Here is a 21,229-nt window from a genome sequence, read left to right on the forward strand (position 1 = left end):
CCCCCCCCCAACCATTAACTCCTCCCAAGTCAGCGCGCCACCCTAAAGTCTAGGTCCTCCCTGAGGCTCGCCACCACCCAGACTCTACCCAGGTACTTGCCACCTAAGCTCCTAGCTCGGCTCCCTGCTCCCCTACTCCACCCCTAGCTCCGCCCTCTACTTGACTCCACCCCCCATGCGAGCCCGCCTCCGGCCACACACCCACACCTTGCCCATAACCCCGCCCCGACTCCACCCCCAGTACGAGCCCGCCTCCGGCCACACCCCCACGACTCCACCCCAGACGGGCCCCGGCCCCTCTGCCCCAGGTAGACCCTAGCCCCTCACCTTGAAAGACTCGAAGAAACCGCCGCCACCGCCGCCGTTCTCCATCTTGTCCTCGTCGCCGCCCAGGCCCATCATGGACTGGCTGTGGATGTGCAGCTCCTCATAGAGCGTCTCCAGGAGGGCGGCCCGTGTCCGCTCCTGTGGGCCAGGTGGAGGCCATCACGGGAGAGCCCAGTGATCGGACCCTCGTTCCACAATTAGAATCCTGGCCACCTTCTCTGAGTGAGTGGGGAGTGGGCCTGGGCCCCCGGAGCCTACGCTGGCTCCCCCTGGGCCCCTCCGCAGCTCCAGCAGGCCCCAAGGCTCCTCCTGTCCTGATCCCGTTTTCCCCCTCCCCCACGGTGCCCTCTGTGCCAGCCTGCCCACCTGCGGGTGCCTCCTGGGACATTCCTCACATATTCCCAGAAGTGCCCCACTTCTCTCCCCTGACCCTAGCCCTGCTCACGTGTTAATCCGCCCCCACCCCAGACAGCTCTCCCTCAGGCCAAAGTCTGAATACGGCATTTCCCTCCCCAGGCGCGCAGGGCTGAAATCCTAGATTGGGGGAAGGGGTTCAGCCCAACAGCCCATCCTCACCTCCAGTTTGGCAAACTTCTCTGCCTTGTAGCAGGCATATTCAGCATTGATCAGCTTTGTCAGCAAAAATTCCTGGAACTCAGGCCCCTGGGAGCCCCCAGTGTGGAGAGGAGAAAGGGGCTCAGATGAACACAGAGGCAAGGGGCTGAGCCCCAGTGACTCAGAGGCTGGAGTCCCTGAGCTGTGCCCTGCTGGGGCCCTGGGGTCGTTCTCTTCACTCCCAGAAGGACGCCTCCTTGGCCTCAGCTCTCCAGCCTAGGTACCTGTGAGGGCCCCCTGTGCCCTTCATGCTTGCCCACCCCTCGGGAGAGCAAACCTCACAGATGTACGGGGCTGGCTGGGGTCTCCTACTGCCTCAGTCTGGGGGAGAAGAGAGGGGTCTGGAGCCAAGGCTTGGAAGTGTGGCTTCTGACAGGTGAGAGAAACGTGTGCCCCCTTCCCAAACATTTTAGAAGAAAGAAGACTGTGATTGTCAAGAAGATAATAGCAGTTGGGAAAGGCCACAGAGTCTCTGCTATGAGAAATCTAGAACAATGGTGCAGTTTGTTCCGTGACTTTGTAAGTAAAGATCACAGTTTTTATCAGTTTGAAGGAAAAACCAGGCCCCAACTACGTGGTTAGGGGAGCCCAGCGGCCCTGGCACACAGTGGGGCTTCAGGACTCTTACAGCAGAATGTGTGCCCCCCTCAGCCCCCACCCATTTCATCTTGCTCTGTCCATGACGGTGGCTGGGGACTGCCCCTCACCTTCCTGAACACAGCGGGGTCCGGGAGGGGGGGCCCAAAGAAGGGCACGTCGTCTCTAGCAGTGACAGAGACCTGGAAGGGAGAGTAGCAGTTCCTGTGGAGCCCCCACCCCAGCCAGAGACCCCTAATTCATCCCTGTCCTGCCCCCTCCTGGGTGCCAGGCCTGCCCCTTGCTGGGGAAGTTTCCGTAACTGCTGATCGGGTGAGTGAACCCCAGGATTTCAGCCCCTCCATCCTTGGTCCTGAATTTGAGTGGTGAGAAGTGGTGGAGATCTCAGGGGTCATGAAGGATAGTGAAGGCCAAGGAGGCCAAAGGGTGGAGGAGAGTAGGGACAGTCTGGGGAGGGGGCAGAGAGGGCAGGATGGGAATCCTCTATCCACAGAGCAAGAGTGGGGCTCAGAGCCCTCTGGACAGTCCCCTTATCTACAGGTGGGAAAACTGAGGCTCAGGGAGGTCTCACAGTGACTCAGGGTGGTGCTGGGGCTGGGGTTGCGGCTGATACCCGTGGGAGGCTCCGTGATCACCCACCTTGTAGAGCGGGCCGTCAGGCCCCCCGCCCTCGGCCTGTACCACCACATAGGCATGCAGGAAGTTGGATGCAATCATGTCAGGCACAAAGGGTGTGTTCTCGTCCTGGAAGACTACAGCGACAATGTCGTTCCCGATGTGCCGCTTCCGCTGCAACTGAGCACAGGGCCACAGGCCTTCACCACCTGGCTAGAGAGGGGCTCGCCGGGCGCAGGCAAGGAAAGGTGCCCGCAGGACGGTGGGAGGGTCTGGGGTACGCAGAGGGCACGTCTGAGGATTCGCTTCCACCCCCAAAAAATATCAGGAGAAACTTGTCTTAAAATTATTTTAGTTTTCTCGGAATCCTGTGACAGATGAGGAAACGGAGGCCAAGAGAGAAGGGACTTGTAAGGACCTGCTGTGAGTTAGAGGACTCGAACCCTGGGCTCCTGGGCTCCAGGCTCTACCTGTCAGCCCTCCTTCTGTCTCAATACCCCAAACATGCCCCCGCCCCCGGAACAAAGAGTTTCCACTCAGCATATACATTCATGTTGCTGAGATGAACACAGGATTCTCTTAGAAGACACTTAAAAGACACTAAAACACAATATTCCATTTTTCTCACACTACCCTTTTATCTATCCCCCTGGGGTGGGGGCATGGGGTCCGGTGGACAGCCCTGCAGGAAGCTTAGGACAGGTGGACAAATTTCGGTGTTCACCTCCCAGAATATGCCCTGCACTTCCTCGCCTCCAGCCCTGTGCAGAAGGTGGAAGCCATTTTCTCTGGAACATTCCCCCACCTTCTCCCAGCTCCTCTGCAGCCTAGAAATCACTTTATCTTAAAAGCTTTTCTTGACTCCTATCTCTGCCAAGTTTACGTGCCCCGTGTGACCCCACAGTGCCCCTCCCTCCCTGTAAAAACGCTAACTCCCATTTGTTGAGCCCTTGTTATGTACCAGATCCTGTTGTAGCCGCTCTGTGGGCATTCGCTCATGTACGCTCACCCACGAGGTCGGTGCCAGTGTCATCCCTGTTGCATGGATGTGGAAACAGGCTTTCCCTACCGCCGCAGCACGTCACCCTGCCCCCACTAGAGCCCACGAGTGGGGGAATGGATCGTTTCCATGTCTGTATCCCAGGGCCCCCTGAACCTGGTGTGGTGAACACTGAATGGACAGATAAGTGGGGGGACAGAAGGACGGGGGGAAGCAGGTGGGTGGGTGCCCAGGCTACCTGCTGGGCGTCCCCTTCTGTGTAGGGCAGCTTGGTGGACACGTGAAACATGATCTCCTTGTTGCGGAAGTTGCAGTACACAGACTCGGTCCCCGTCTGCCCGTGGGTCACGTCCAGGCCTCCTCGGAACCTGCCCCAGGCCCCCCAGGCCACGGCTCAGTCTCCAGCCCCAGCCAGGCCTCCACAGGGCCTGGACAGGGGCTCCCTCCCTGCCCGAGGGCATGGGTCCAATTAAGCGATGCTCTTCCCACCTAATGCTCACCCTTTAAAGTCCTGCAGTTTGACCTTCTGACCCAGAAATTCGAGAAACTCCACGAAGGCGGGGCTTTCCTCATTGGTGCTGAAGAGCTCTTCCTCGGAGGTCTGGGGACACAGGGAGCGCAGAGGTCACGGAGCTGGCGCTCCTGAGTAGCCGCCGCCCCCCAGCCCCCACTCGCACCCAGAGCAGGCCAGGACGAGGACCTCTGGGCTCCCCCCAACCCTGAGCTCCTGGGAAGCACAGTCCCTGGGCAGGAGCCCTCGCCCGGCAAAGGTCTGAGGCCCCAGATCCTGGGCCAGGCGGTGGGGGAGCCGGGAGGAGGAAGTGAGCGCACCTGCCCAAGCTTCTGATAAATGACTCCGAACTTGAAGTTATTGCTGATAACGTGCTCGTCAAAGGTGACGATGAGGCGGGAAGCCTGGGGGCAGAGGACCAGGGGTGAGATGGCCGCTTTGACAGGCCACCATTTATTGCTCTAACTCCGTGCTAAGCGCCGTGTGGGGTCTACTTATGTCACCTCGTTTAATCTTCACAGGCCCGTGAGGGAGACACTGCTGCTGTCCCCATTTTACAAATGAAGAAACCAAGGTTCAGAGAGCTTAAGGAACTTGTGACCTGCCTAAGATCAACCGCTCGCGAGTGGTGGAGCGGGGACTTGAACTCACAACCAAAGCTTAAGCTCCCTGTTCTTGAGTCTTGCCCACAGGTCCCCCCTCGAGTCCATTCTGTAAGACCCAACTTGTTCCCTGGCTCCTCTGGAAACCCACAGCATCGTTCTAGAATGAGTCAAGTCCCACCAGCTTGCTGTGGAACCTTGAGGCGTTCCCCTTACCTTGGGCCTCAGTTGCCCCTTTTGTACCTGAAAGGTAACATCTGATTTGTGAGGCCCCTTCCTGGACCACACCACCCCTCAGGGACCTACCGCGCCTTGTCAGAATGCAGTCAGAGCCACAAGGGCTGACATGTCTTTCAGGGCCACCTCTTCCAGGAAGCACCCCGACTCACTAAGGTCAAGCCCCCATCCTTTCGCCACGTGGCCACAGTGCCTCAAAGCCAGCGCTGGAGCTGGGAGCACAGCTGGTGTCTGTGGGGCAGCATTTGTGCAGGCACCTGTGTTATTCCCTCTCCCCGAATCCCCTCAGGTCCGAAGGCAAGGCCAAGTGGAGTCCCCTGGCTCAGGAGCCCCGACTGCCCTTGGGAGGGTCCCCAAATGGCACTGAGAGTTCCTGGAAGTAAGGCCTGCCTCCAGGGCGGACGGCACTAAGGTTACAGGCAGGCCTCCTGCGTCTGCAGCGCATCGCCGGAGAAGGCACAGGGCCATTCTGGGCCTCTGCTTCCTCTTCTGCCAACCGTAGACTTTGCACAGTTGTTATGTGGAATGAGTGAGAGAACTTGGGGGGAATACCCTGCACACAACAGGTGCCGCATAAATGCTCAGTTCCCTAGTTAGCCACCCGGCCCAGGGCGCGGGGCCCAGATGCAGCTGTACCTTGGGGTAGAGCACAGGGTAAAATCGATCCACGTTCACATCTTCGCACACCAGCTGCAGGGAGAAGGGAGGGGCTGAAGGGAGGGCCCCCTGGCCACCGTCTGGGGAGGACAGCAGCGGGAAGGAGAGGGAGTAGCTGAGTCTGCAGCAGGACTGGGGGCTCATTGCTGCTCAGGATGGGGTGAAGAGAACTGGGGTCCCCTTATCCAAAGGTGCTCTCAAGTGATCGAAAAGCACACGGGCCAGGAACAGGAGCCCAGAACACACAGCTGTGTGGCAGCGTCATGGGACACAGGGGAGGTGGGACCTCGGAGGCAGGGCTAGGACCTGGGGCTCAAGAGGACCATGTGCACAGGCAAAGCTGCACCCAGCTCTGTGCCCAGCTGGGGTGCCCAAACAGGCCTCACCTTTGCCATCTGGACCACATTGGGGAACTCAGTGAGGCAGGAGATGGGGATGACATCATGGTGTGTCCGGCACTTGGTCCTGGGAGGAGAGAGCCCACGCTGAGGGGCTAGGCAGCGGGAGAGGGAGGGAAGCCCCTCCGGACAAAGTAAGCCCCGAAGGGACACATCCCAGGGGGAGGGAGGACCAGAGGTGATGATGGGGCCTGGCCTGGCTGGGGGGCAAACTCGCTGAGCAACCTCAGGCAAATCCCTGCCCTCGTTGGGCCTTGATTAGAAGAGCGGGTACAAGGAGATGGGCTTTTAGACTGTAAGAACTCAGCCCTCCCTGCTGCCCCAGGGTCCCCCCAGCGCACCCTCACCTGAGCAGCAGCCGTAGGTGCTCCTGGTCCCCGATGACATCATACTTGAGTGAGAAGACAAGGTGGCCCAGGGCAGTGTCCAGTGAGTAGTAATTGAAATGCTCCTGTGGTGGGAGGTGGGGGCCGGGAGAGAGAGCTGAGCTTGGGGCTTCCAGAAACCAGACCAGAAAGCCAACTCACTCCCAGAGGGGGACCTTCACCAAGCAGCCGGTGTCATCGCTAATGGCAGACTCTACATCAGATAGACCTGCATTCAAATCCCCGCTCCGCCGGGCGCCAGGGTGGCTCAGTTGGTCAAGCGTCTGCCTTTGGCTCGGGCCATGATCCCGGGGTCCTGGGATTGAATCCCCCGTTGGGGTCCTCGCTCAGCCGAGAGTCTGCTTCTCCCTCTCCCTTTGCCCCTCCCCCCCCCGTGCTCACTTGCGCACACGCTCTCTCTCAAATAAATAAAATCTTTAAAACAAATCCCCACTCTGCCACTTGCCAGGTGGGTAGCCTAAGAAGGTCCCCTCACCTCTCTGTGCCTCAGTTTCCCACTCTGCAAAATGGGAGGCCAACCACCTTGTGGGATGGTGGCAGGGACTGAAAGAGCTAAACAGCCTAGCAGAGAGTAGGTGTTCAATGAATGTTTGCAGTTCCTTGGGCCGTCTGGGTCCTCATCAAAGTCAGGACCACATTTGTACCTGCGTACCTATCTCCCAGCCCCTGCCCTTCTCAGGGCTGGGCACACAGTAGGTGCTCAATAAAAATCTTCTGACTGATTGCTCAGCTTGTGGCTCTGTGGCCCCTGGAGCCAGGGCCCGTGAGAAACAGGAAGTGAAACATCTCATGAACACACTGGGCGGCTCACGGGGCAGGTTCCCACCCTCCTTCCTCACCTGGACGAGCCACAGGGCTAGGAAGAAAACCTGCAGAGGGCCTAAGGGGGGGCTGCGGCAGGAATGGTTCCCCCCGGAGAGGAGCCCAGGGCGGGCACCTCTGGATGGGGAAGTCCTGAGTGCCAAGATACGCCAGCCCAGCCTGGCCCTGGCTCCCCCTGCTGGCCCTGGCCCTGGCCCTGGGAGTGGGGCTGGCTCCCGGCCACACCCGCCCCAGGAGTCATCCTGGAAGTTAAGTCCTGTTGAAACGGGAACACCTGCGCTCAGAGGGCAGGTGGAGAAAGGGGCAGGGGCAGGAGATGTGCCCCACAAATCCACAGCTCGAGGACAGTCTGAGTCAACCTGGAGCCAAGAGTCCCCCTGAGCCCAGCCTGGGCACAGAGCGATGGAAACCCCCCAAATGCTTGGTGCCAAGTGCAGACAGGGAGTGGCAGGCACTTGGCAAGGAGGGCTGCACTGAGGTCCTCAAGTCCCTTGAGCTCGGAGCATGAGCCCTCCCGGCATGTCTTCATGGAACGTCAGCCGGAGCTAGGTCCAATTCCTAGCTCGGTAATTGTGTGACCTTGACCAAGACACTTGACCTCTAGGAGCCTCAGTTTCCTCTTCTGTAAAAACTAGGACGACCCTGATCTCACAGAGTAATTATGAAGATTATCAGTAATTATCAGCTAACACTGATGAAGTGTTCCCTCTGTGCCTAGCGTCGTTCTCTATACTTTATACGTGCGTTTCTGATCCACGTTTTTACAGATGAGGAAACAGGCTCAGGAAGGTCACACCATCAAAAATGGTCACACCATCAGAAAATGGAAGAGTCCAGATGCACACCCAGGCCCTGAGACTCCAGAGCCCACACCCCTCTCCCCACCTGGGCTGTAAACTGGTATAGATTGAGCACCTGGCATGGGACCTGACACACTCGATCCCAGCATGTGACCTCCCCTCCGGCTCCCACGGTCTCACCCGCTGACTCTGACAGGTTGTCACCAGGCAGGAGCCCTGCGCTGGGGCTAGAGATGGGGCAGGGGCTTGCATCCGTCCACCGCACTGTTCTCCCAGCCCTCACCTGACGGCACGGCCTGGGTCTGTTCTGTTTGGGCCGCATACCTGGCACCTAGAACAGGGCTGGGCACGCAGCTGGTTCACTATTTGCCAACCTCGACCGAGCACTCACTTAATGCCAGACACCATTCTAAACACCTTACAAGCATTGTTCTCGTTAAAGCTTTGCAGTAACCCCACGAGGTGGGTGTCCTCACCATCTCGGTTTTTATGGATGAAGAAGCAGAGGCACAGGGAGGGTAAGTGACTTGCCCAGCGTCTCATGTAGCCAGTGAGAGAGCCAGGGTGACGCCGTGGAGGAGCCTCTGCTGTGAACCGCTACGGCATAATACTGCCTTTTGCAATAAATGTTTGTTGAATGAATGCATGAATCCACCACAAATGTTTTGAGACCCGGGACTCGGGGACTATCACCCAGCCCTAGCCCACGGATTTGGCTGCCTCCCAGGCCCGGCCCCCATCACCGGTGGGCCACCCACCTTGCCAAGAAAGTGCTTCCGGTAGATGCGGGCTGTGGGGTTACACTCGAGCTTCACCTTGGCCGTGGGTGATTGCAGCGGCTCTGTCTCCGGGATGCTGGTGATTTCGTGGTTGGTGCCCTCGATCCAGTAGCCCCCGAACTGGGGCAGCAGGATGAGGGGGAAAGGTCCTTCTCGCCCTAGGACCTGAAAGAGGACTCAGCTGAAAGCCACCGCGCTGCACCCTACCAGGGCCCCAGGACAACCCCCCAACTCAGAGTGGGCCACTTCTGCCATGGCTCAGGAGTGCCAGGGAACGAACCAGAGCCTACGTGGGCCCCAGGGCTTGCATCCACCCCCTCCAGCAGACTTGCTCCAGCCCCTCTCTTCCTACTGCAGGCACAGACCCAGGCTACATGGAACCCCACGTTCCAGTCTCCAAGGATAAGGACTTGGGGGAAGGTCGAGTTGGGAGCATGACCTTGGCCAAGAGGCTGAAAGGTTTGGATTAGAAGCCTAAGGGTTCACAGGGGCTCTGAAGACTTGGGCCTGGAAGCTGAGGCTCTAGTGCCCACAGCAAGGCCTTTGATCAGGCTCCTTGGCAGGGAGGAGGACCTGAGAATCCAGACTCCCTCTGTGGGCGCCTCTGGGGCTCAGGGCGGGGATGGGCCCAGGGGGACCAGCCAGTTACCTCGTGGACGCTTGGGTAGGGAATGTAGTCCTCCTCCGTCTACAAAACACAAACATGGCAGAGACCCAGTTGGGGTGGGGTCTTCACCCTTTACTTACTTCCAGCCTCCCCAGAATGCCCATCGCTCAGCCAGCCACCCGGGCTGGGAGTGGGGGTGGGGCTGTGTCATCTCCCCAGGGCTTGTCTGGGGGTGACCCCTTGAGGCAGAGTCTGAGGTAAACTTAGCTCACTGAGTGCTGGCAGCCTCCTCTGGGCCTGTTTCTGCCTTGGGAAAAAGGTTCACTGCCTCCCCAGAAGAAACCTCAGGACCAGCGGTTCTCAGCGCAACAGAATGGCCTCAAGGTCTCCTTAAACACACTGCTGTGCCCCACCCCCAGTTTCCCAGGGTCTGGGTGGGGCCAAAAAATTTACATTCTTTTTTTTTTTTCCTAAGAATTTACATTTTAACAAGCTCCCAGGTAATGCTGATGCTCCTGGTCTGAGGACCACACTTTGAGAACCCCTGCTCTGGACAAAGTAGCAGGCATATGCCCATGAACTCCCCCTTCAACCCTCACCTTGAAGCCCTGGGCCCACCTCGCCCCGCCTCCCAGGCCCAGCCACCAGTCTTGGATTGTCGAGGTCCCAAATCAACCACAGAAACATATGCCTACCTGGAGGGGAGATGCGACTCCCACCCCAAGAAAATTCTGAGTCTAAACAGGAGCCTTCTCCCATCTCCTTCCACCCCCTCCTTCCTGTCTGCCGGGGGGGGGGGGGGGTGGATAACCAGGCCACCCCTCCCTTCTCCTCCTCTCCTCCCCTCCCCATCAGCCTTCCCAGGCAGAAGCCTCCTGGGTCCTGGGTTTGAGTTTTCCTGCAACGGCTGATCGCACCTGGGGAGGGAGTCTCCCCATCCCTTCCAGATCCCAAGCCCTTGGGAAAGGCTGCTTGGGAAGCAGACAGCACGGGCAGACAGCCACAGGAAGGTGGGGGGGGGGCATGACCTACTTTGAGGGGTGGTGGGAAGGAGCATCGTTGTTCATCCATCCTGCTTCCCTGCAGAGAGAAGGTAACACATCCCGTTATACCCCTCCCACACCTGCTACCGGCGCTGCTCCCCACCAGAGGCTCACACCCCTGTGGAGGGGAAAGCCCGGCTATGTGGGAGTACTCCCGGGGCAGGGTGCCGGCTGGCTTGGTTACCCAGGACTCTGCAGGGAGGGCTGGGGGCTCTGTGCGGGAAATGTGTGCCGCTGGGACTGGGGGCAGGGGTGGCCTGCACGCGCGAGTGTGTGAGTGGGGGGTGGAGGCCATTGCATCTACAAAGATGTGTTTTGAGAGAGAGAGGAGAGGGACAGAGCGAGAGAGGAGGAGGAGGAGGAGGAGGGGAGAGGTAGAGACAGAAAAAGTGAGAGAGGCAGAGAAACAGGAAGGGGCAGAAGAAAGGGTTTGGAGGGTGAACTGACATGGGAAGGAAAGCTCCTGAGGTTTGTTCAAGTTGCCCCACCCCTCTGCCCACCTCCCAACACACAGCCATGCACCAGACAGAGGCCTGGAAGACTAGGGCTGGGAGTGGAAGGTGGCCAGGAGTCAGGCAGAGGGGGTGGGGCACATCCCCCTGCCCCTGGCACAGCCTTGGGTTGCCCTGCGCCCTGGCATCTGTCCCTCCTCCCATTCTAGATTGGGGTCCTGTGGAGTCTGGGATGCCTCTTGGGGGATGGGAAATGTGTGTGAATGCATGGGGGTGGGAGTGTGTGTGTATGTATGTGGGGGGGGGTAGGATGAGGCACCGATCCCAGTCCTGCTGGGGACCTACACAGGGATGGGAGCAGGGGGACACAAGTGGGTCTGGGCCCATGGGTCAGACTCCCAGTCCCCATCCTCTACTTGGACCCCCAGACTGAGGGCTCAGGACAATGCACCGCCACCACCTCCTCCCAGAACAGTCTGCTGAGGGCTCCTGGCCCATCATCAGAGAGGTGTAGAGCTGGAGACATAAAGGGCCCCCACCCCCACCCAGTCCCCTCTACGGCCCCTCAAAAAGGGCAACAGAGCCAGCCTCACCTGCATCTTCTCAATCATCTCAAACAGATCTGTGTTCTGCAACAGAGATGGAGGAGGGCAGGTCAGTCCTCAGGGTTGGCCCAGCTGACCCTGCTAAGCCCCTGAGGAGTCTCTACTCACCCCTGCCCTCCTGGTCCTTCCAACTCTAACCAACCACCATGGGCCTGTCTGAGCAGCAAGAGGGAGTGGAGAGGGCATTGTAGAAGGGAGCTCCGGGCGGATGACCCGCAGGGCTTGACCAACTGCTCAGTGAAGTCAGCCCAGAGCCCTCCCCAGGCAGCCCACCCCACTCAGTCCCCTTCCCAGAGTAAGGAGGCTGCTGTCTCAGACACGGACGGTTGTGACCCTAGGGGAGAGACACATGTCCCCCATGTCACTGCAAGTTTGGCAGTGCCAGGATTGGCCAAGTATCCCAGGTCCCAGCCCCAGAGAGGAGACAGCTGGGATCCAGGAGGGTCTGTGTTTCCACCCACCTCTCCTGGAAGAGGGCCCCACCCCCACCCCCCTGCAAGCAGTATGGGCGGGGGGCTGTTGGGGAGACAGCCCTGGGATGTCCCATTGGCTCAACAGCTGTGTGTGAGTCCACACGCATCCCCTTACCCTTACCCCTCCCCCTACAGCCAGCCTCTCCCAAGGCCAGCCAGGGCACACGCAGGGTTAATCGGGGCATCTGCCAGCTGTGCTTGGCAGCTCAGGCCTCTCCAGCGCCAACTCCCTACGAGCCTTCCTGGAAGGCGGCATCCTTGCCGGTTGGCGGGGCTGGGGGCTGGGCCTGGGAAGCCCCTAAGGTCTCCACGATAGTGTCCCTCCCCTAGCACTTCCAAGGCCTCGACTCATTTGGCTCCTGCCACCCAGTGGGGCACCGCCTGAGCTCACACACATGTGCTATGGGGTTGTGCACCAGAAAACACGTACTGCCTCTCTCTCTCTTGCTTGAACACCCACAGCCTTGTACACCAATATTTAAACACACTCTCACTGTACCAAAGAAAGCAAACACACATAAACCGCCCCCCTCCAAACCCAGGGGGTCTGACACACCAATTCTGAGCCTCAGAGCCGTATGCTAACACACGAATACACATGTCAGCGTCCTAAATCACACAACAGCACACCCACTCACACACACACAGGTCCATGTCCCACAAAGCCAAACACGCAGATGCCAACCCACCCCTGTGCAGATGTGCACGTCAGTAATTAAACACAAAGCTACACAAACCACAAAAGCACTCTCACGTCTGTGCGCCGGGACACACCATTACATGCCCTCGCAGATGTGGGCAGCTGTGTTCACAGAAACTGAGCCGCAGAGCCCCACTCCCACGTACAAGCTCACCTTTCCCTAACAGAGCCGTGCACCCCGGTAACAGACATGACGGACTTGACCCCACAACACTGAGTGAGTTTTGAGGGTGAAAAAAAGCACACAGCTACTGTGGAAGTGGTTCATCAGCAAGGGTGTGGGGCACAGGTCTGACCCTCACACACACACCCTCACGCCCACTGGAGTGCACACTACCCATCACACGCACGCACACAGCGTGAGGATCACGAGTCACAAACACCCCGTGTGCACACTTGGAGGCCTGCCCCCAGAGGCAAAACCCACCCTGTAAATGCACTACAAGAGTCCACGGGAGACACTGACCCACGGTCACCTACGGCCACACCCAGCACTCTGAGCGTGGAAGAGACAATTCCCCAGGAGCCACAGCAGAAACCACTGACACACCTGCAGGTAGACAAACACACCTGTTAACTCAACATCCTGTACAACCGCAGCATGGGCATCTGAGCCTGGGTCCCACCGCCTCGGCCCAGCACAGTCCCAGCAGTGATGTGGGCTCACTGCTGGCCCCCAGAGCACCCCACCTGGGGAGACCTGAGGGAACAATGGCCAGGAACAATGCACGGGGAGTCACGGCCACATAAACACTGACACATGGTACTGTCACGCAGAGAGCACACACAGCAACAAGTGACACCCGCAGTTACAGCCTCACAGACGCAGCAGACGCCCCGACACATGGCAGGCTGCAAGCAAAGTGGCCCGGAGCACCACGCAAAGTTACACTGTGACATTCAGACCCCTCCTAAAAGGGGCAGGGGACGGTGAAGTAGTCCCGAGGCTAACAGACACACGGACTCACGCACGCACAGTGCCACGGTAGCCCAGAGCCACGGTGCCACCACGGGCACTCCGATCCGGGGGCGGCTAGAGAAAGAGCCCAAGGCCCAGGACCCCAGGGCAGGGCTGCGCTCTGTGGCCGCCGTGCCCGGGTATCAGCCCAGAAGCTCACACACCCTCCATGACGGAGCCTCGCACACCACCCCGGCTGGGGCAGAGCCTGCCCGGCTTCGAGGAAGTCGGCCTGAGCTGGCTCCCGCGGACCTCCTCGGCCAGGCCGCCCTCGCCCTCGTCCTCACCTGCCAACCGGCCCCAGCGGGCAGCGAGCCCCTCCGCGGACGGCCGGGGGGCGCCAGGGGCCGCGGCTGCGCCATCCCGAGCCTGGCCCGGCCGGGCCCCCGCCCCGGCGGCGCTTCAGCTGGCCCGGCCGGCTCCCGCCCGCGCGCGCCCCGGCCCGGGCCCCGCAGCGCCGAGCTCCGTGCTCTGGGCTCCGGGCTCCCGGCGGCACACTGCCCGAGCTGGGCTCGCCCGGAGGCCGGGCCCGGAGGGGGCGGGGCGCCAGGTACGGGCGGCGCGGGGGCGGGGACACAGTATTCCGGGGCGGGGACACCTGAGGCCCCGCCCCCGCGCGGCCCGGCCCGCCGTCCCCGGACACTGCGCCTGCGCGCTCTCGCCCGCGCGCTGTACGCTTAGAGCCCCCTGGAGCCCCCAGGCTATACTCAGCGCGCCCCTACCCCGCCTTCTCTATCTTCCCAGACTCTGGCTACCCCGCCTCAGGGCCTCAAGGACGGGGTTCTTGGGACAGGCTGTGAAGCTAGGCAGGAAGAGGAGAGGGTTACCTCGTAGACAGAGGGCTCTCCTTGAGCCTCTACTAATCTTGCACTCTTAGCAAGGGTGACCTCGCCCCACAGTCCAGGAGGTACGGGTGTTATCGCCGTTTTACGGAACAGAAAACTGATTCGAGAGATGAAATATCATGCTCAGGTTCACATAGCAAGGAAAAGGCAGAAACTGGGAATCCAGGGAAAGGCCTGGTGCTGCTCTCCCCTCCCTCCTCATCTCCCCCCACCCCTTAACGCCTGCCAGTGGCTGGCCTGTTCCCTCCCTTCCCCAGGTCCTGTGCCCACACGGGACCCTAACTGCCCTGATCCTGGGGGAGGGAGGGAACAGGGACTGCCCAGGACTTCAGGACATGAAGGTTCTAGCACTGCCCTTAGTACAACTTGCTGAGCGGACTTGAGTGAGTCCCTGCCACCTCAGTGGGTTTCAGTCTCCCCATCTGTAAAATATAAAGCCCTCAGTTTTCCTACCTCTGCAGGCCCTTCCAGCTGACCCTGCATTGTGTCTGCCACTGTACAGTAGAAGCAGGGCCCTGCCCTCAGCACCCCTTCCTCAAAGCAGCAATTGCTTCCTGAGCTGTGGCCAAGTCAACACCAGCTGCTTTGGACCCTGCAGGAGCAGGGCTGCCCACCAGCTCAGTGCACAACCTCTCTTCAGCTTCCCGCAGGAGCTGCCAGCTGCTGCCCACCGCCCTCCATCTCCAGGGCTAAGGTCTCCTGGAAGGAAGGCACTGGACCTTCCTTTCCTCCAGACCTGGCCCTGGGTCAGGTTGGAGCCTGGGGAGCCAGTGGGAACTCTGGAGATGTGTGTTCCAGACACGGTGTAGCTTTGTTTTTAATAATTAACAGCAGCAAATATTGATTTATGCAGGCACTTCCAGGCCTGAGCGCTTCCGGGCACCCATCGAAATGCAGCCAGAGAAAACATCCATTCCCACACTGGGAGGAGGTAAGACCTGCTCGCATCACTGGAGACATCTGTGTGACAGGCAGAGTGGTGGGTGTATTCACATGTGCATGCAGCTGTATGTGGGTGACTCTGGGGCCCACTGTGGCTGTGTGTGCATGGACATCCCGGGTATCTGTATTCGCATTTGTACATGTGTGTCTGTATAGATATGCTTGTGTATGTGTGCGAGTCTCTGTAAACATCTGCAGACGTGTGAACATGTCCATGGACAGGCGTGGGTAGACTGTGATATACACGTGTGTAGATTTCTGAATTCCTGAGTGGAGAAATCCCTAAGTGGGGGGCAGGGTGAGAGAGCCCTGAAGAGCTCAGTGTCTGTACAAATGTGGTTTTCCAATGAGAGGGGACTGTCCCTTCTGGGAGTTCCATCCTGCCCTGGGAACGTAACGTTGCTGATACAGTTCAGCTTCCTGATTTCTGCTTCCCAAAGTCAGTTTCATAGTCATCACCCAGCTGAAAGCTGACAAGGTGGGTAGGAAGGAACTGTCACCTCTGTTTTACCCACAAGGAAACTGAGATCCAGAGAGGAGCAGGGACTTGCCCACTGGCACAGGGGGTTGACTTGCCCCTCAGATTGGCTGCACCTACGTGATAAATGTGCACAGACTTAGGGGTGCTGGAGGAGGGGCGTGGAGAATGTGTCATAGGCCTGGGTCCCCTTGGCCCCACCACAGGCTTGCTGGGCATCCAGGGGGATCACTCAATGTCTCTGTACTCTGGTTTCCCTCTGTGTCAAAGGAGGATATCCACAGACTGGATCTTGCTTCTGGGGGAGGGGGGCTGTCCGGACGGATCGGTTTGGAGCCTGCTGTCTGAGCTGTGTCGGCACAAATGGAGGCTTCTGTCTGACTGGGTGGAGGCCAGAAAGCCTGAGGGGAGGTGGCTCGGAGCTAATCCATGAAAGGCAGCCACAGGCTGTCTGAGCAGGCAGGACTCAGGGTGATAGGTTGTTCCTACCCTCATTTTCCTGATAGGAAGACTGAGGCCGGGGGCGGGGGGGGGAGCTATGGTTCAAGGGCACACAGCGCTTGGTGAGAACCAAGACCTCCTCCTCTATGCGTAGGGGGAGAGGGACTGGGGGCCTCATGAACCCAGGTGCCCTCGAGTTGCTCCTTTCCTGCCAAGCCCCAGGATCCACATGGGCCTCTCATGGGCTCTTGCCCAGACACAGGGAGCAGGCAAGGGTCTCAGGAACCCCCTGATGTTGCCCTACGACACCCACTTGGGACTCCCTTGGAGTTGGTGGTCCCCCACAAGGATTAAGGTCCCTGGCCGTCTGCCTTCCTGGCTGAGGAGAGGTACGTGGCCCTTGGCCAGCCCTGCGTTGGCTATTTCCTGGCTGTGTGACCTTGGGAAAACCTCTCTGAGCATCTGGTTTCTCATCTGGAGATTGTCTACCCAAGGTCTGATGAAATGACCAAGAGGCGTGATGTCTGAGGACATGCTTTAGAAGCTGAAAAGTGTACTGCAGAGATGAAGGCTTATGACCTTCTGTATCAGGGAGGCCACAAGGCCAGGCACTCCAGTCACACGGCCTGAGTTCCGGTCCCGGCCCCATCGTATCCTAACCTGTGTGTTTAAGCAAGGAACTTAAACTTCTCTGAGCCTTGATTTTCTCATCTGCAAAATGGGACTAATAGCAGTAGCTATCACGTAGTACCTGTAGTTTGAGGATGGAATGAAATGGTGCCTGTAAAGCATTAAGTACCCACCTGGCACACAGTCTATCTCAGTAAATGCTAGTGGTTGCTACTGGTATTCTGCTAAGCTGTTCAGTTACTCGTCTCTCCCCTGGACTCTGGCTCCTTGAGGGCAGTGTCTGTGTCAGATGGATTTCTGGCCCAGCAGCGCCCAGCACAAAATCTGACCCAGATCAAGGGCCGCGCAAACGTTTGATTCTGACGATCTCATTTATAGAGCTCTTACCCTGTGCCGGATATTGCGCACGGAACGTGTTATTGGGACTTTTTCATTTAATCCTCACGATCGCTCTGTGCGGGGCACTATCATTATACCCGGGCTACAGATGGGGAGGCTGGTGGTGATGTTGATAATGAAGATGGCTGGCTGGTTTATTCCCAGCCGTTCGGCCCCCTCCCCAGCAATGTCACAGACCCAGGTCCAACCCACCCAGGGATGAGGAGTGGTGTCCCTTTGGGGAGCTAAACCCTAAGCAGCATCTGCTGGAACATTTTAACCCTGTCCAGTGGCCCTTTTTAATGACCCCTCGGCCCCAGGGGTCTCCAGAGCAGAGGCAGTGGAGAGGGGGCACTTACCTTGGGGTAGAGTGAAGCAGGATGGGGGGGAACCAAGTCCGCGCGTGGCAGGTCTAATGCCTGAGGGAAGCGCTGGTTCTGCCCATCACTCCTCCTGGAAGACAGAAAGGGTCTGTGGTCAGGGAGAGCCCCAAGCTGGGAGATGGGTGAACTTTGGGAGGAAGAGTTGCTCTCTGAGTTGGGGGACAGATTTCACGGGTGGGGGGGGCGGGTCCTGGGTTCCCCAGGAGGAGGGAGAGGAGAAGTTTCTGGAACAGGGTGGCCAAACAGGCTCTCCTTTCCCAGAGATCAGAAATGTGGACAGGGTCTCTCCCCAAGTTCTATGTTAGCTCCCTTCCCAACACATACTCCAGCCGAGAGGATGTCCACAGCCCATTTTGAAGATGGGTAGACTGGGGCAGGGGACAGTGAGGGTTGCTATAGAGGGCTGAGTCCTCTGACCTCTGTACTAAGCAACCCCTATAGACCCCTCCCTGAGCCTTCAGGGAGACGCAGCCTTAGGACTGAGAGAATACTTGGGCTATTACTGTTCTCAATGACAATAACAATAGCAGACACCCACCGGGCCTACTGTGTGTCGGGCCCTGTCCCAAGCCCCTCTTTCCAGGCCTGAGGGCAGACTCCTCACCACACTGGTATTCTCACTTAACAGATGAGGACCCAGAGGCATGCAGAGGTCACACAGCTGGTCAGGGGCAGAGCCAGCATCTGCGTGAGGCCTGCCTCCAAGTTCAGCCTCTTTGCCCACACCCATTCCCCTCCCTGAGGAAAGGAAGCAGGTCTGGTGAGGGTGAAGTCAGCTCCCGTCACCCTAGAAAGCCTGCTGGGGAGGCTACCTCCGGGGTCAGGGAGAGGAAGTGCCCAGTGGCTCCGGAGACCTGGGAGCCCAGGGCTGGGCGAGCAGGCCTGGCTTCTCCCTGCTGCCTAGGGCCACCCTGACGTGGCTGCACCCCCGCCCGGGTCCCATCCACTGAGGCTGGTCCTGAGAGGGTGAGTCATTCAGGCCGCCAAACAATCCTCAGCAGCCCACAGCGGCGGACTTGAGTCAGGTGGAGCTGGGACTGCCACACCCTAAAAGGGGAAGGGCCTGCAGGAACCTGGCCTAGGAAGGAGACCCCGAGGACCCTCCGAGCCCCCCCTGCTGACTCCCCTCAGCCCAGCCTCTCTGGTAGGAGAACCGGCCCAGAGGAGCCATCCACAGCCCCGCCGCACACAGCAGATGCCTCTCCCCCTCTCAGGGCTGCGGGCATCTTTAAAGTGGGGCCTACACGAAGCAGTGCTTGACCCAGAAACACAGAGATGGTGGTAGTGGCATTTCAAGCCGTGGCATCAGTGTGAGGAAGATATTCCCAGGCACTTACCTATTGTGTGACCTTGGGTCAGTGACACACCCTCCAGCCTCTGCTTCCAAAACATTTTCATAGAGCCGGGGCAGCTAGTAGGTCTTTACTCAATGAATTCTTTGGTATTCATTCATTCATGGTAAATTCTGGGTCCCCGAGTTAGGGTCTTGTTCAGTATTTGTTGAACGGATAAATAAAGAAAGAAGCAATGAATGGATGGAGTTTGGGAGCAGGGAGGCACTGGAGGTGTGTGAGCAAGGAAATACCTGAACTTAGGTCCCTGCAGGTTGCAAAGGGTGCTGACCTGAGAAGAGACTGGAGCCAGGGGAGTAGAGAGAGGCCCACAGAAATGGTCCAGGCCAATTCCACTGAGGTTGCCCTGAGGAGTCTTCGTTGAGTCCTGGGTCATGTGCCTGGAACTGTGTCAAGCATTTTTACACCCTCGCTACAGTGCTGGGAGATTGGCGGTATTTATCCCTGTTTTTATAGAGGGAGACACTGAAGCTCGGAGAGGTGAAGCCGCTTCCCCTAGCAGGTGGGTGACAGAGCCGCCTGTAAAGCCTACGCCCTTGACTGAGCAAGGCCAGTGCCAGTAGGATGGAGACCAGAGGCTGCCCAGGGGCCAGGAAGTGCTGGGGTTGCTGGGTCCCCTTAGTGGCAGGGACATGGGGACAGTGGTGTGGCCTCCATGGGTGGTGCCCCGTGGAGGTTGTTATCCATGATCGAGCTATTGGGGTGGTGTCCTTCTGTCTGCCCCTCTCAGGCCCCTAGGCTCAGACAGTGGCTGCTGCGGGTCGGCCTGGCAATAGCTCCCTACCACACTCCCCTTCCAGAACCCTCTCAGTCTGAGCTTCCCCATGTCCAAGTGCCCATCCCACACAGGACTGCTCATGCTGGCACAGGACTAGGGAGGTCTCTCGAGACAAGGGGTGGGGTCTGACTTCTGACCCTACGCCAAGGCCCTCAACTCTCGAGTTCCTGACTGGCCAGGCCGTACCCAGCCCCCTCCCCCCGCCAGCCAACTCCTCCACCTACAAGGTCATTGGGGGGCCCTCAAGGGCAGGAGGGGCTCCACAATGGGGACAGAGCAGGAATTGGAGGCTCTGGGCCCTGCCTGCCCCCATCCATCCCAGCCCTGAGGGAACAGAAGGACAGTAATCACAAAAGCCACAGCCCACCTGTGCCTTATATGATTTCACTCAATCATCCCCGAAACCCAGTGAGGCAGGTGCTCAAAAACTGCCGGCTTTACACATGGGCACACGGAAGCTCAGCGAGGTATGTTTACTTGCCCAAGGTCACACAGTGAAGGAGGCAGAGCAGGCACTGGAACCCAGGTTTGTCCCTCCAGAGCCCAAGGTCTGAACTTCATAGCACGGGCGGCCCCCGCAGGTCGCATCAAAGAGGTCATGATAGTGGTAATAGCAAGGACAGCTAACGCTGATACTGGACGGAGGTGCCCTGGGCAGGCTCTGCTCTAACTGCTTTGCTTGGCGTCAGTCTTTCAGAGGAGGGCACTAAGAGACAGACAGCTTAAGCAACTTGTCCAAGGTCACGCTGACAGTAAGGGAAACACGGATGATCTGACCCCTCCACCATCTGGGTCTAGGTACCCTAATGCCACACTCTGCTGACCCTGAGTAGATACGAGTTGCTCAATCAATAATTTGGCAGGGATGAATAAACTCAGCCTGTCTCTTCCCCACCCATACCCTGCCGTGTCCCCTTGCCTCCCCTCCCCCTGTCAGCCTCCTTCACCTCGTACCCATCTCATCCCCATCTTTCTAGCCCCCTCCATTCCCCTTCTGCCTCTGGCCTCTGCAGACCTCCCCCAGCTTGGCCATTTCCATCCCTCTCGTCCCTCTTGGGAACTTGAACCTCCCCCCAGTCCCCCTCCCCCCAGCCCTGTCTCTATCCCACCCTCGTCTCCTCCTGGTCTTCACCATTCCGTTCACGTGGGGTCTGCCCCTCCCCCCTTCTCTGCAAACTTTCCTGACCCTATGGCCTGGCTCAGCTTAAAATGCTTTGCATTCTCCCCCGCACCTGCAGCGTGCTGGGACGTGGGGAGCTCGCCCCTCTTTTCCCCTCCCCCTGCCATGACCAAAGTCGTATCTGCATAGCACTGTACCATCTATCATCTCATCCGAGCACCATGGGAACTTTGTGAAGTTGGGTATTATCCACTTTTGCTCTAGATAAGAAAACTGAGGCTCAGAGAGGTTAAGCGACAAGTCCATGGTCACACGAGGGAAAGGGTAGAACAGAGGTTTTACTCCAGCCCAAGGTTCTTCCACTACACATTACAGCTGCTCTCAACCCAGGACCTCAGTCCAGTCACCTAGCCTTGGCTCCCAGGGGCTTCTCCGTGGCAGCCCTCCCGGCTCCGGCAGCCACCACCAAGCATCTTCCCTAGGTCCAGATCCAGTCGTGCCCTGTCTGGCCTGAACACCTGCCTCCAGGTACAGGACACCTGGGCACAGGAAAAGGTGGCAGCCAGAGAGGAGGTGACTTGCCCAAGGTCACACAGAAAGCCTGAGCCAAGCTGGCATCTGGGCCAGGCACATTCCAGGGTCACCTTCAGGCCCTGGAGGTGCCTGGCCGCCAGCCAGCTGGCCCCAGCTCCCTACCC

General features: G+C 58.8%; 1 protein-coding gene across 6 annotated transcripts in view; it reads right to left on the reverse strand.

Annotated features, from left to right (window-relative positions):
* LOC103666801 (RAP1 GTPase activating protein) overlaps positions 1–11,077 on the reverse strand; it is a 21,097-nt gene extending 10,020 nt beyond the window's left edge. For 3 of the 6 annotated variants that reach the window (XM_040645914.1, XM_040645910.1, XM_040645911.1), the window contains exons 1-14: positions 11,042–11,069; positions 9,986–10,033; positions 8,996–9,034; positions 8,326–8,511; positions 5,907–6,010; positions 5,548–5,626; positions 5,141–5,194; positions 3,986–4,069; positions 3,655–3,755; positions 3,393–3,522; positions 2,179–2,334; positions 1,650–1,721; positions 904–990; positions 328–465 (exon numbers count right to left, since the gene is read on the reverse strand). In XM_040645914.1, coding sequence (XP_040501848.1) covers positions 328–465; positions 904–990; positions 1,650–1,721; positions 2,179–2,334; positions 3,393–3,522; positions 3,655–3,755; positions 3,986–4,069; positions 5,141–5,194; positions 5,548–5,626; positions 5,907–6,010; positions 8,326–8,511; positions 8,996–9,034; positions 9,986–10,033; positions 11,042–11,059 — 1,296 coding nt within the window. In that variant the 5' untranslated portion in view covers positions 11,060–11,069. Of the gene's footprint in view, positions 1–327; positions 466–903; positions 991–1,649; positions 1,722–2,178; positions 2,335–3,392; positions 3,523–3,654; positions 3,756–3,985; positions 4,070–5,140; positions 5,195–5,547; positions 5,627–5,906; positions 6,011–8,325; positions 8,512–8,995; positions 9,035–9,985; positions 10,034–11,041 lie in introns of all 6 variants that reach the window. The other 3 variants (XM_040645913.1, XM_040645909.1, XM_040645915.1) reach the window with 2 other exon arrangements.
* Between the last annotated feature and the right edge of the window lie 10,152 nt (positions 11,078–21,229).

This window comes from Ursus maritimus, unplaced genomic scaffold (assembly GCF_017311325.1).
Source record: "Ursus maritimus isolate PB19 unplaced genomic scaffold, ASM1731132v1 scaffold_32, whole genome shotgun sequence".
Taxonomy (NCBI): Eukaryota; Metazoa; Chordata; class Mammalia; order Carnivora; family Ursidae; genus Ursus; species Ursus maritimus.